At 46.0% G+C, this 15,000-nt stretch overlaps 1 protein-coding gene across 1 annotated transcript in view; it reads right to left on the bottom strand.

Annotated features, from left to right (window-relative positions):
- LOC310788810 (CUB and sushi domain-containing protein 1) overlaps positions 1-15,000 on the bottom strand; it is a gene marked incomplete at its 3' end in the record, with an annotated part of 351,287 nt that overhangs the window by 66,676 nt on the left and 269,611 nt on the right. Inside the window, 8 exon segments of the mRNA XM_083650384.1 lie at positions 2,361-2,570; positions 3,377-3,493; positions 4,882-4,951; positions 5,528-5,646; positions 9,940-10,044; positions 11,091-11,187; positions 11,966-12,090; positions 14,289-14,492. Coding sequence (XP_083506510.1) covers positions 2,361-2,570; positions 3,377-3,493; positions 4,882-4,951; positions 5,528-5,646; positions 9,940-10,044; positions 11,091-11,187; positions 11,966-12,090; positions 14,289-14,492 — 1,047 coding nt within the window.

The raw sequence follows: 15,000 nt of genomic DNA, 5'->3' as shown, positions 1-15,000 counted from the left end.
ATATAGAATATAGCAATATAGCACTTGTGGATGAAACACTGGTCTTGCAATAAACTGCCTTCTCGTGTTTCATCATGCATTCCTCAATCTGTCTGTGTGTCTCGCTCTCTTTCAGTCCCTGTTGCTCCCTCTCTCTCTCCCTCGGCTGCTCTCTGTATCTCTGCTCACATGTTGCTCTCTCTCTCTCTCCCTCGGCTGCTCTCTGTATCTCTGCTCACATGTTGCTCTCTCTCTCTCTCCCTCGGCTGCTCTCTGTATCTCTGCTCACATGTTGCTCCCTCTCTCCCTCGACTGCTCTCTGTATCTCTGCTCACATGTTGCTCCCTCTCTCTCTCCCTCGGCTGCTCTCTGTATCTCTGCTCACATGTTGCTCTCTCTCTCCCTCGGCTGCTCTCTGTATCTCTGTGTCTCGCTCTCTTTCAGTCCCTGTTGCTCCCTCTCTCCCTCGACTGCTCTCGTTATCTCTGCTCACATGTTGCTCCCTCTCTCCCTCGGCTGCTCTCTGTATCTCTGCTCACATGTTGCTCCCTCTCTCCCTCGACTGCTCTCTGTATCTCTGCTCACATGTTGCTCCCTCTCTCCCTCGGCTGCTCTCTGTATCTCTGCTCACATGTTGCTCCCTCTCTCCCTCGGCTGCTCTCTGTATCTCTGCTCACATGTTGCTCCCTCTCTCCCTCCCTCGGCTGCTCTCTGTATCTCTGCTCACATGTTGCTCCCTCTCTCCCTCCCTCGGCTGCTCTCTGTATCTCTGCTCACATGTTGCTCCCTCTCTCCCTCGGCTGCTCTCTGTATCTCTGCTCACATGTTGCTCCCTCTCTCCCTCGGCTGCTCTCTGTATCTCTGTGTCTCGCTCTCTTTCAGTCCCTGTTGCTCCCTCTCTCCCTCGACTGCTCTCTGTATCTCTGCTCACATGTTGCTCCCTCTCTCCCTCGACTGCTCTCTGTATCTCTGCTCACATGTTGCTCCCTCTCTCCCTCGGCTGCTCTCTGTATCTCTGCTCACATGTTGCTCCCTCTCTCCCTCGGCTGCTCTCTGTATCTCTGCTCACATGTTGCTCCCTCTCTCCCTCGGCTGCTCTCTGTATCTCTGCTCACATGTTGCTCCCTCTCTCCCTCGACTGCTCTCTGTATCTCTGCTCACATGTTGCTCCCTCTCTCCCTCCCTCGGCTGCTCTCTGTATCTCTGCTCACATGTATGCAGGACATGACAGCACTCGCTTGTGGAAATGTCAACATCAAAGCTCTGTTTAGCGCAGAAGCTCGACAGCCACCAGTGCTCTCGCATTTTTCCTCTCTCTCTCCCTCCCCCTCTCCCACTCTATACTAGCCAGTGTTGGGGGTAACTCATTACAAAAGTAAGACATTACATGTAATATATTACTTTTAGCAATAACTCAGTAATATAACTCATTACCAATGGGATTTCAGTAATATTATACCAGTTACTTTGTCAAGTAACACAAGTTACCAATGGAGTTACTTATCTTTTATTATCAAAGCACATATTTAAAAAAAGATACAATCATTTCCTAATCAAATTGTGCATTTTTATGCAAATAACCACTATAGATGACAGGAACAAAGGAAAAGAATAACATTTAGAATTTTGGATTGTTTACACTGACTTCAAGGCGGTTTAAATTATTTTTCGGGATGGTTCCGGGGCGGCCATGTCATTCTGCTACTGCTGTTATTTTTGTGAAAGTAATGCAAAGTAGTGTAATAAGTAACAAGTTACTCTACACAGACAGTAATATTGTAAAGTAACATATTACTTTCAAATGAAAGTAACTAGTAATATATATTACATTTTGAATGTAACTTGCCCAACACTGATGCCCCTTCTGCCCAACCCTATTCTCAGGCCCCTGCTGCTGAGAGACGCACACGCAGCTCAACGCTACACGTGTGGGGCTTGTGTGTGTGTGTGTGTTTTACTACATCGCTCTCTCCCTTCCTGTTAACGTCTCTCACTTTCGCTCTCTCTCGTATCAATCGTGCAAATGTGCCGCGCCGCGGAGCTATTATATGAGTAGAGATATGAAGGGTTTCTACCTGCTGATACCTGAAATTCATCAGGCGATATTTCAGACACATACGGTAAATGATTCTGCTGTCAAAAATGAACTGTAAATAAGCAAATGTCTTACTGTGAATCACTACCTAGAGCTTGGAGAAGTAAATTATAGACTCACTCTGTTCCATCAATTTAAATCCAGGTCTGTTCTCTGAAAATCCACTGTATGGGGTTTCAAGCAGGCTTTGAATCGGGAGTGATATTTAAGGGTTTGCACCTATCCATATCTATCCATAGTCATTGGCCAACAGATCCTAATGAGGTAATGTCACCTGTAAACTCACCCTGATAGGTCAATTTGAACCCCGGCCTGTTTTCTGAATGGTCACTGTAGAAGTGAATGATTGTCAAGTGCGTGGTGCTTAGCAGAGGGGGTGGGATCTGGGAGCCAGTAAACTGTCCAATGAGAGCCGAGCTGTGCTGTGGTCCTGCCCTCACTTCCAGGAAGTCATGGTTGTCCTCCGAGGAGAAGTTCTGGAACTGGATATGGGCTCCTAGAATACACACACATAATATTATGTTCCAACACAATAGGCTATGCATACGAATACGAATGTATACGAATAAAGTGATGGTTAGGCCCAAAAGGAATCTAGACATAGAGGACACTATCTTTAATTTTATGTGGTATATTTGGCTTAAATGTTGTGGGAGATACAGTATCATATCATATCATATCTTATATCGTATCGTATTATTTTGCATCTAAATAAACTGGAAATGAACACAGACACATGCATGGCAGGCACACGCAAACGCAATCTGTGTCAGTTAGTGCAGTCAGGAAAAACACACACACACGTGTTAGCCTTCAGTTAAACATGTGGTGAAATGGTAAATGGACTGGATTTATTTCACGCTTTTTGCAAGTGTGATGACAGCTCAAAGCGCTTTACAGTAATAATCTCTACATTCACCCATTCACACTCGCATTCACAGAGCAACGGCGTCTGCAGCCATGCAAGGCACTAACTGCTCATCGGGAGCAGTTAAGAGGTTCAGTGTCTTGCTCATCGGGAGCAGTTAAGAGGTTCAGTGTCTTGCTCATCGGGAGCAGTTAAGAAGAGGTTCAGTGTCTTGCTCAAGGGCACTTCGACATGCAGCCCCAGAGGAACGAGCCTCAAACCCGGGAACATTCCGATTCCCGGACGGCAGCTCTACCTCCTGAGCTACTGTCGTGGCGGAGCTTTCAATTCTGTTGACGCTACACAGGTCTGGCGTTGGCCCAAACTACCCACAACAGATGTACTGAAAATCACATGTCATTTTTAGGGATGCTCCTCCATTCCATGATACTTACCATATCCAGTTGGCAGGGTAAGTTGCCAGGTGCAGTCCAGGTTGCCGGGGTAGTTGCCAGGGAAACCAGGACTAAGGATGACACCACTCATTTCAGACAACACTCCACCGCACCGAGCTGACAACACACAGGCACAGGAGACACATCGTTAACACAGGCAGCACACCAGCAGTATAGAGAGAGACCATCACTGCACGCACAGTGGAGACCACCGCAAGAGAGGAGGTTACTAATGCAGGAAACATTTAATATATCTGCTCAAATTTAGAATGATATTATTTTAGCACTGCACTACTCCCGAGGGGGCAGCTTTCCACTTCCGCATAGAGCTCAACAGTCACGTGACATCGTGATGTAGCTTTTGGTTCCGGAAGAGTAATTGTCCATTCCTTTTCTCCATCACGTTTTGAAAAATGCTTATATAAAGAGTTTTAATTAAGCCTGGAGCCAATCCAACCGGCCAGCTACAGAATCGTCCACATAAAACATCTGATTCAGAGAAAAAACAAGCAAAACTAAAAACATTGAAAAACGGGAAAAAGGCAAAGGTGTGTGCACATATAATATTTTAATTCAGACTATTCCCCCCCCCCCTTCCCCGGACTAAATAATAATTATTACATTAATTTGTTTTTCATATTCTTGTCTCTTTGTATACCACTATGCTGAGAACATCTGCACTGTTTGCATAGCCTATTTGAGTGTTGTTGGGGTTTTTTCAATAAAGATTTGGGAAAAAAGACATAGCAATTTTTTAAATTACCGGTAATTCGTTTTTCTTTTTGCTGATGCGAAAAACGATCAGATCCCTGAGTTGCACCATAATGTCAGGTGGTCGTGGCCCGTGGGTGTCAATTGTTGTAACATATCCGGACAAAATACAATTTTCGCAAATTAATGATAAAAGATCATGAATACAATAGTTTTTACAAATAATGTCCACCAGATGCGGTACGGCTCCGCGTGGATCTGGTACCGCTGCTGAAACAGTCTCCTGCCCATGGTAATAGATGGGCAATACATGCGGTACGGAAAAAGTATGCACCTGTTTGTTTTGTTTGTTTGTTTGTTTGTTTTTTGTCGAATCCTGCATGCGTCTGACAGATTACATGGGTGTGGGTCTGTGCAGGTAGCTGCACGGAGCTGTTCTGCAGCCGGTGGACATAAAAACATTAGCCTGTTGTGCTACCAGAATGCTAGTGTCACCTTGTCATGCTAGCCTAAAAGTCAATGTGGCATTTACTGTATTCCATTTGGCAGCTTATCCATAACAAGATCTAGCCTCCAAAGCCGTGAGTGCCTGTGTGTGTGTGTGTATGTGTGTGTGTGTGTGTGTGTGCGTGTGCCGTGAGTGCCTGTGTGTGTGTGTGTGTGTGTGTGTGTGTGTGTGTGTGTGTGTGTGTGTGTGTGTGTGTGTGTGTGTGTGTGCGTGTGTGCCGTGAGTGCCTGTGTGTGTGTGTGTGTGTGTGTGCGTGCGTATGTGTGTGTGCGTGCGTGTGCATTACCTATACAAAGAGGCGGCGGGTAGTTCCATCGACGCACCGTTCCAGGCATGCAGGAAATGTGAGACTGGCCCTGAAATTGATATTACAAAATGTTAGGGTAAAGAGAACAGATACGGTACGGAACTATACATTTCCAAAAATAACGTTTGTTTTTTGGCTTTACTTGTGGAAATACTACAGATCATAATGGAGGAAAACATCTTTGGGACTTGACTTGGATTCTAACGACATGGAATTCGATTTTTTTACTTGACAATGAATTGTGTGCGTACAGATGCAGCCATTGTAGAAGTTCCACTTTATGCTGAAGACATGCTATTGTTGATGCTTTTTTCAGCTGTCAGAAGGTACAAGGTGACCAGTTGGCTGAGAGACACTTTTCTTGTCACAATGTACTGATTTAGCTCTGCAATTAAGAAATCATTTCTTGTAGCATCAATGCGGGATAGATTCAGAATAAGTGCATGAAGGGGACTTCGACAATGGCTACCACAGTATACCACAGTATACCACAGTATACCACAGTATACCACAGTATACACTCCAGCCCACAGCTAAAGGACAATTGTTAATTGAATATGTACATGTACAGTATGGACGTATGTACAGTACAGCATGAATGTGTCTGCCTGTCTGCGTTGATTACCTGTAGCGCGTAGCCAGGTTCACAGGTGAATGCCACCACCTCATTGACCATATATCTGTCTCCTGTTTTAATACCATTGGCTGGGATCATCGGCTCTGGACAGGTGGTCAGACCAACCGCTATAATAAGAATAAAACCAGATGAAATACAACGTTACCATTATGCATGTAGGATGTAGTTAAGCGCGCCTCAACCTCTACAGCCCAGCAGGCTGGTCTGGTGCTTCTCAGAGAAGGCAAACTTACAATATAGATGATTGGATGTAATCCAACAGGTACTGGAGCACACAGATCAAGTGTATAATGAAGTTTTTTATTTGACTAACGTTTCGTTACCATTATGCACTTCACTTCCTGCTTCAGCACTGTACCAGAGATTTTCATCCGCCATTTTATTTTCCCATAGACATTTCCTAAAATGCTTATAGAAATAGTTTTTATTCGTCAAACCAAACGGTTCAGCTATATTTAGAATCGGGAGAGACCATAGCACATTTCACTCCGACCAAAAAAAACAAAAACTACACTGAAAAAATATTTTCTTTAAATCTGCAATTTTTTAAATGGCATGCAGTCTCTCCTGTTTCTAAATATATCTGAACTGTTTGGTTTGAACAAGTAAAACTATTTTTATACGCATTTTCGAAATGTCTATGGGAAAATAAATGGCGGATGAAAATCTCTGGTACAGTGCTGAAGCAGGAAGTGACGTTCCACTTTGCCTCTCTATTGTGCTTTGCCATTAGCTCCAATCATAGGCTTTGGACAGATGATGACAGTTATTCGTTATTCCCATTATAATCATTGAAACTAATGTTGTTATGAATAGCTTAATCAAAATATGATTATAAGCAACTAAACAACACTTTGATCATAATGAACAACAGTCAATTTTTCCCCTTGCTCCTTTTCTACTCTAGACTTCCCACCACAGCCTGGACTCATGAATCACTCCTGATTAAAATCTCATTGGTTAAGAGAATCTGCGAGGATATTAAAGTATTTGGAGGTGTTCCTAATGATTTGACAGTTAGTACAATAAAGCAGCTTGCATGTCTCCAGTGGTGACAAGGGTCGCCACTGGAATGTGCTTAGAACAACACAATGACTGTTGGTAAAAACAGTAAATAGCTGCCGTTAGCTAGCTGTTAGCTATCAGCTACGTTTGTTAACTAAGTGTTGGCCAGGCTAAAAACGCCGCCGATAATAACTGTTAACCACTTCGAGTCACACTCGTTCCATAAAGCCCACCAGCTTTGATATCTGTTGGGCGATTGTTGATATTGTAACGTGTTTGGGTAATCCAGGTATTACCTGTAATGTGATGTGCGGCCTGGGTGTCTGGATCGCGGCTGGGAGCTGATGTGTGTGGGTGTGTTCCTGGGGGGAAGGGGATGTATGTGACCAGCGGCCGGGGCGGAGGCCAGTCAGGCCAGGGTGGGCGAGCTGACCGGGTGGTTTAGAGCTAGCAGCGAAGCTAGCTGCTAGGAGCGTGTATTGTGAAGACAAGAATAAAGAGCCTGTACCAACTTCAAGTCTCCAGTTCCTTGGACGAATACCTAATTCGTTACATTGGTGCCAGACAGTAAAGCGGTAACGCCTCTGATTCGGCCGAGAGGGGAGAGGGTGAGAAGGAACGGCAAAAGAGACGGGTGGTGCGGCTTTTTGGCTCTAGAAACTGGCGCTAGTAAGTTAGCTACCAGGGGTGCTAACTGCTAACTGCTAGCTGCAACCACGTGCGATGGTGCGCGGAGAATCAAGTATCTCCGGAGAATGGCCATCGGTGAACGGGAGGAAAGGAGAGCTGACGGCGGGGATCAGCTCGATGCTGGCGGGCATGGAGGCCCGTGTGTTGAGAGAGGTCGGACGGCTGGTGCAAGAGACTCCTGCCTGGGCAGTGGAGGTGATGCGGGCGCTGCGAGAAGTCATGCAGCGGGTGGACTTGATGAGCGCGGAGATAATGCAGCAGGGAGAGCGGCCGGAAGAGCCACGGAAGAGACTGTGTTGGACCTGCAGAGAGCCGGGCCACGTGGCGAGGTGGTGCCGATGCGGTTCCGGGAGACGGACCGGGTATGCGGGACAACGACATGGACAGCAGGGAGCCTGCTGGGTATGTAGCGCGATCGGACATCTAGCCAGAGAGTGTCCAGAGGCTGTCGGAGATAGGGGGGCAGCGGGAGAAGAGAGACGTGCAGGCGGCAGACAGGTGAGACTGCTGGATTTGCCAGTCACCGGAGCACTTGGCCAGGGACTGCACTGAGAGTGTGGAGGCCGGAGGTGAGACGCAGGCTGGGAAGAGCGTAAGCAGCCGGGGAGAAGAGAACGACATCGTCTGCAGCGTTGATACAGTCGGGAGAGCGACGCTCGTGTCTCCGAGTGAGCGAGAGGGGTTACCACCGGGGGAACCGGCCCAGCCTAACCGCTATACACCCCCTAACGTTGCACTGCGGAGAGCCGAGGGGAAGATCGACGCCGGTGGTGTTCGCTCTGCTGTCCTCAACCCTGGAGGAGGGGGACGGAAAAACGAGCGGAGAGCCGAGGGGAAGACCGACGCCGGTGGTGTTCGCTCTGCTGTCCTCAACCCTGGAGGAGGGGGACGGAAAAACGAGCGAGTGCGAGGCCGGGAGGACGACGCCAGGGTCAGCTGGAGAGTCGACGGGCGCGAGTGGAGACCGGAGGACGAGGATGTCGATCCGGTGCTCGTTCGTGCATTTGCTACTGGAACAAACAAAAAGGGGGGACCGAAAAGAGTGCTTCAGGGGAATTGGTGAAGCTGGGAAAAGGGGGGATGGAAATGGGGTTTAAAAGAAAAGCTAAGGAAAATGTGGGGGGCTTGTGTTTGAATTGAAATGTGTGAAAAAGAAGGAAATAAGGAAAAACTAGACATTATGGAGTGCCTAATGGGAAACTAGACATTATGGGGGTACCTAATGGAAAACTAGACATTACGGAGTACCTAATGAAAAACTGGACATTATGACGGGGGTGCTGAAAAGAAAAGACTGTTGTTGGGGAATTATAATTTGATGTGGTGATGGGAAAAATGTTGTGTTGGTGTGTTTTGGTACAGGGGGATATGTGTGGGTTGTGGGTGTCGACGTGGGCGTCGAGCTAATGTTGGGTGAGGAGTATGTAACGTGTTTGGGTAATCCAGGTATTACCTGTAATGTGATGTGCGGCCTGGGTGTCTGGATCGCGGCTGGGAGCTGATGTGTGTGGGTGTGTTCCTGGGGGGAAGGGGATGTATGTGACCAGCGGCCGGGGCGGAGGCCAGTCAGGCCAGGGTGGGCGAGCTGACCGGGTGGTTTAGAGCTAGCAGCGAAGCTAGCTGCTAGGAGCGTGTATTGTGAAGACAAGAATAAAGAGCCTGTACCAACTTCAAGTCTCCAGTTCCTTGGACGAATACCTAATTCGTTACAATATTATAGCAATATTGTGGCTTCTAAACTAACGTTTTTCGGAGATGCGATGAGACTGTCATGGCGGCATAACTGTTTCCGGTATTTCCAGTGTGGGGGCAGACAAAGACGCGACGCGACGCTGTTCTGCTTTTCTTTCTTTTTACAAACAGCACGACAGTCGATATGGATGATATATCGATACATCGATGATGTATCGATATATCGATGTACTGTCCCACCCCTCTAGTGTGTGCCTGTGTGCTTCACTTGGAAACTTCTGCAGCAGAATGGCCTAGAGCGGTTACCATGGCAACAAAGTGGGGTGTGTGAGAGAAGTGAGAGAAGGACAGAGGGAGAGAAAAATAAGTGAATGTGTTTGTGTGTGTGTGTGAGAGAGAGAGAGAGAGAGAGAGAGAGAGACAGGTGTGTGTGTGTGTGTGTGTGTGAGGGAGATAGAGAGAGATAGGGGTGTGTGTGTGTGTGTGTGTGTGTGTGTGTGTGTGTGTGTGTGTGTGTGTGTGTGCATAGAGGGGTGAGGGGGACTTTTGTTTGATGGAGCATGAAGTGAAAAAGCTAAAAAGCTGAGAGATTGGAACTTGGACAGACATGCGCACGCACGCACGCACGCACACACACACACACACACACACACACACACACACACACACACACACACACACACACACACACACACACACACACACACACACACACACAGTGTATTATTAGGCAGAGCATCAGCAGGCTGTCAACTGATAAATGAAACTATTCCAATTGGCTGACCAGTACAGTACCACATGACACCCCACTAGGGCCAGTAGACTCGGCAGTGTCAGTATTCAAGTATAACAGTACTGACACACTTGTGAAATACACTCGAAGATAAGCAGTGAGATATCTCACTCTGCCCTTACTCCTATACTCTATCTATCTATCTATCTATCTACAGTATCTATCTATCTATCTATCTATCTCTCTATCAATCAATCAATCAATCAAAGATTTGACTCACTCTTATACTCCAAGTGAAAACCTGCTGCCACCACACTGATGTCACTCTGGAAGTGCAGGAGAAGTTGATTGGACGTGGAGTTGAGGAGGGCGGGAGCTGTGGTTCCTGTAACAGACAGTCAGTGAGTCAGTCAGTCAGTCAGTCAGTCAGTGTGTATTTCTAAGCCAATACCCACCTCATTGACCCTGGGAGCAATGGTGTTGGGAGTCTAGGCTCCAGGTAGGGACACCACGTAGGGATGCACCATTGCAACCGATATTTTTTTGGCCAGGCATGCCGACCCGAGCCCGACCGACCGGAATCCGTTCTGTCCGAGCACGGCCCGGCCCATCCAACCCGGTTTCAGGTTCGGGCCATGTTCGGGCAGATAATCTAATCTCTAGTCTGGAACTCCAAGTCTGAGGCCACATGGTTCTCTCCCAGAAAAAGGTGCACTGTCCCCCCAACACACACACCTTCCATGGACATGATCTACCACTTAAGTGCCCTCGACTGAAGGACTTAACCCTCAACTGCAGTTCCCTGGTGTGCCTATAGTTGAGAGGGGCATTTTTCTCAGGGCAGCTGCTGTGTGTGCATGCGTGTCCCTATGGGACGGCTGTTTTATGTCTGATAGCTATGTGACAGGCATGTGCTTGGGGCAGGTCACAGGGAAAAAACCCACAGGGAAATTCTTAAAGGTTAGATCATTCTTCATCCTGCCCCGCATGGCTTCCCTCTCCTCCTACTCTCTCGCTCTTCCTGCCATCCTTCCCTCAACCTCTGGGTCATATTCTTTCTCTCCCTCCCTCCCTCCCTCCCTCCTCTCTTTTTCCTCTCACATACTTGTACGTCTTTGTGAAAATATTTAAGATATATATCATTTCCAATATCTTGCTCCTATCATATCCCATCCATCATAGATCTCCAGTGTGCATGTGTGTGTGTCTATAGTTTATATCTCATTTATCATAGATCTCCGGCGTGTGTGTGCGCGCGCACACGTGTGTGTGTGTGTGTGCGTGTGTGTGTGTGTCTATGTATGTGTGTTTATCTATAGTTTAGGAGCTGTCATATCTCATCCATCATAGAACTGCCGTGTGTGTGTGTGTGTGTGTGTGTGTGTGTGTGTGCGCGTGCGTGCGTATGAGCGTGCATGTGTGTTGTCATACCAGAGAATGAGCCTAATTTGGGAGCTGTCATGTCTCCTCCGTCGTAGATCTCTAGAGAATCCCAGTTGTGCTCAGTAGCAAATGTCATCACTTGGATCTAAATAACAAACAAATCAAAAATAAATAAGCAGAATTGCTGTCGATGTTGTTAATGTGCACCATTTCTGCACAGTCTCCACAGTCAGTATAGTGTATGTAATCAGAGGCGTCATGCCCATAGAAACTGAGGGCAACTAACCCTAACCCGTTTCAAACATGTGAAAATGAAATGCTGTTAGTTATTATAGGCATAGTTTGCATAGCAAGTTAGTTGGCTACTTGTGCCAGGCAGCTAAAGTTAGCATTGTAATTAGCCATCCCTCAATCATGTTGACATGTCATGGAGAGCTGTTATGACAGTGAGCTGTTAGTTTTTACCACCACTATCACAGGTTATACTGTAGTTAGCAACACACTGAATTCCATTTGACGTCTCCAGGCCAAGATGCCGTTCTCTAAAATAATTAACATTGTGGATATAGTCTTATGTGAATAACATTTTGGGTGAATCAAGATTTAGCTATTTTTCAAGAAAAGTGGGAGCAGTGTAAGAGAAGTGAGTGACTAAGCTAATAATAACCATAACAGCACAAATAATTGACAAATAATCTCTAAATAAATATACAGCATTTACTCTCATGAGAAAGGGGTTAGGGTTATTGATGGTTAAAACTGAATAATGACATCACAACAGTCTAATCCGAATGCTAAATTAAAATGAGATATTCCTCTAAATCTGCCCAAAAGAGTGGCCCCCTCAGATTTTTGGCTTGCATGACGCCCCTGTATGTAATCATGTGTTTAGCGTGGTGAAAAACACGTAACATGTGTTGTACCTGTATTCCAGCCCCTTCGCTCACGTGGATCCTCCACAGACAGTTGAGGCTATTTGGGTACGACTCAGGGTAGGCGGGGGAAAGGATTGTGCCTCGCCGTTCGGTAAGATTGCCACTGCAGGGAACTAGAAGTAACACATATACAAAATACAAATACAGTGTAGCTATTTATTTGCAAGTAATACAACATTCGGTAATGACGATGATCAGATAGGACAGGTTGTTTCTGTATGTATACCCAGGGACAATGTGGTGCTCAAATTACCACTACAAGGAACCAAAGAGAGAAAACATATGGCAACAAACAAACAAAATATTTGGGTAAAAATTGGGGTGTTGAGAGTTGAAACACAAACTCAGCAGGGAGCTGTGCAGTTAGATTACCACAGAACTGGAAACACACACGCACGCGCGCGCGCACGCACGCACGCACGCACACACACACACACACACACACTGGTATGTTTTTCTGTGGCATAACATTGTTTAGCATACAGGTGTGGTTTAGCATACATGTAATTTAATTGAGAATTGAAGTTGTTTCAGTAAAGCTCTGGATATTCAGAGTTTTAAATCAACAGTTGTGGCTGTTTGGGTGAAGTTATCGGCATCACCGAGTGTTGTTACAAATTCAAATACAAACTATTCGTGTATGTAAAAGTGTATGTTCACTTATTTAACACGTTCACTGCCGTGGACGAGATATCTCGTCAAGCAGAAACCAACGGTTGACTGCCAATGACGAGATATCTTTTTGACGGTGGGACGTCGATCAACCCCTTTTACATCTCCTATTAAAATATGGGAGGTATTGAATGTGTATAATCTATTTTACCGACCCACTAAGTGGCGACAGTGCTCTCCAGACGAGAGAAAGCCAAGCAAAAACAGCCGCGTGAGGAAGCCATTCTCATGAAAATGGATTGGCGAAAACGCTTTCGCTTTCGCGCAGGGAGCTGGCGGTGGGGGATTGCAAATTTGCATAATAGTTTATGGGTGCAACACACTTTGAAACACGCAGCATAAATAAGACCAGAATCGCAAAAGCTTCATCAAAGCTCTCAACCGAAACCCCAAGAAACGAGCGAGCCCATCCAGACTCGCCCAAAGAGCGGCCGCCAGCAGACAGGCAGCAGCAGCAGCAGCAGCAGAAACTCGCTTGTGACACGCCCGCTGCAGAGCCAGGGAGGCAGGAGGAGAACACACACGGAGGGAGGAGTTTGAAGGAGAGGGGGGTTTCCTGCTGTTATGGAGGAAATTACTGTTCAAAACTATTGTTTAGATGTCTGACGTCTTACTGATGCCAAAAATGAATGGTTAAAGTGACTGTTCTATCGAATTTCCCAAAAAGCCATTTATCTCAGCTTAAATTTTCAGATGCTGAAACCATGCTGTATTCAAGTGCTAATGCCTACATAACTACTAACTCTACAAACTAACTCTTTTAGACAGAGAAAGCACACATTCTATTACCGTAAATTCCGGACTATAAGCCGCGGCTTTTTTCCCGTTTTTTGGCCTTTTTTGGCCCCTGCGGCTTATATAACGGTGCGGCTTATCTATGGATTTTTTCAGGAAAAAAAAACAAAAAAACGGAATTCTCTCTTCTTTAGCACTCTTTCTAACTATAAATCCACTTCTGTTTTAATTTCCTCTCGTGCCCTCTTTTCACCACACTGTATGACACTGTATGACACTGTGTGCACTGTAAAAAAGAAACACAGGTGGTGTTGTGTTATGTTGTTTTGTTGAAATGTTAATAAATGGGAGCTTCCTCAAACAGCCATCTCTTTCCCGACAATCCCCTCTGTGCATGAACCCTTACATATGGTAATTAAACATTAAAACACAATAAAATAAAATAAAAAAATAAAAAAAAAATACCATTAAAACACCCGCGGCTTATAGTCCGGTGCGGCTTATATATGTAAAAAACAGTCAACTTTGCAGGTGCGGCTTATACACCGGTGCGGCTTATAGTCCGGAATTTACGGTAGTTCTTTTGAGATATTTTGTGTTCACAAAATCTTAGCAGAAAATAATCCTCGGCTCTTGAAAGATGAGCCAGAATCCTAAAAAAAAAAACTTGGCAGAAGCTACCTACAGTAAAAAAAAAACGGCTGGCAGTGAATGTGTTAAATGTAATGCTTTTACAGATATTATCTTCATTTTATTTGTCAGAATAGAGCAAATAAGAGTGAAAAAAATGCATCTTGAAATAACAGATGCAAAACGTCAAAGGTGTGAATACTGTGAGCTGTATATACACATGTCATTTGGGTTAGGATAGTTGGTGGACAGCTAGTCAGAAGGCGGGCCTTACCTATACAGGCTGGCGTCGTTGCGTTCCACTGTGCCAGGGCGCCCAGCACCGCCTGACACTGGATCCCGCTCGAGCCTTTGAGCAGATACCCCGGGCTGCACTCAAAGCGGACCACAGAACCGGCGGAGAACTCTGAACCGATCCGCCTGCCGTACCGAGGCTCCGGCACCGAACTGCACTGGCTGTCACTGGTCCGAGGCACAGCTACGATAACAATACAACAGTAATAATGCTGCTAATCATGATAATAATCATCATAATGACAGTAGCAAGAATAAGTATAAGAATATAGTATAGTATAGAGTATAAGAAATATAATGAAGGCTCTAATGGCTCTAATGCTGAACATCTGAATTGAATGTGATACTGTGTGTGTGTGTGTGTGTGTGTGTGTGTGTGTGTGTGTGTGTGTGTGTGTGTGTGTGTGTGGGGAGGGAGAGGCGCTCACTCTCATAAAGGACATAAGCATGATAACGTTTATATAATATCGTATGATATATTCCACTGCACAGTGCTAAGGCCTCGTTCCCTCCGCTCCTCCACCAGTGCAGGACGCCTTGCCCTTCCTCCACTATGGGGGCTCAAAAGTCGCTCATCCCATTCGCGACTCTTCTCGTCCCTGGCACCTCAATAGTGGAATGAGCTTCCACCTTCGGACACGACGGCCGAATCACTGCCGATCTTTCGGAAAAGACTAAAGACTCACCTTTTC

The sequence above is a fragment of the Poromitra crassiceps genome, assembly GCF_964638095.1.
Source record: "Poromitra crassiceps genome assembly, chromosome: 14".
NCBI classification, from domain to species: Eukaryota; Metazoa; Chordata; class Actinopteri; order Beryciformes; family Melamphaidae; genus Poromitra; species Poromitra crassiceps.
The sequence above is the reverse complement of the archived record's forward strand: the minus strand, read 5'-3'. Positions and strand labels throughout refer to the sequence as shown.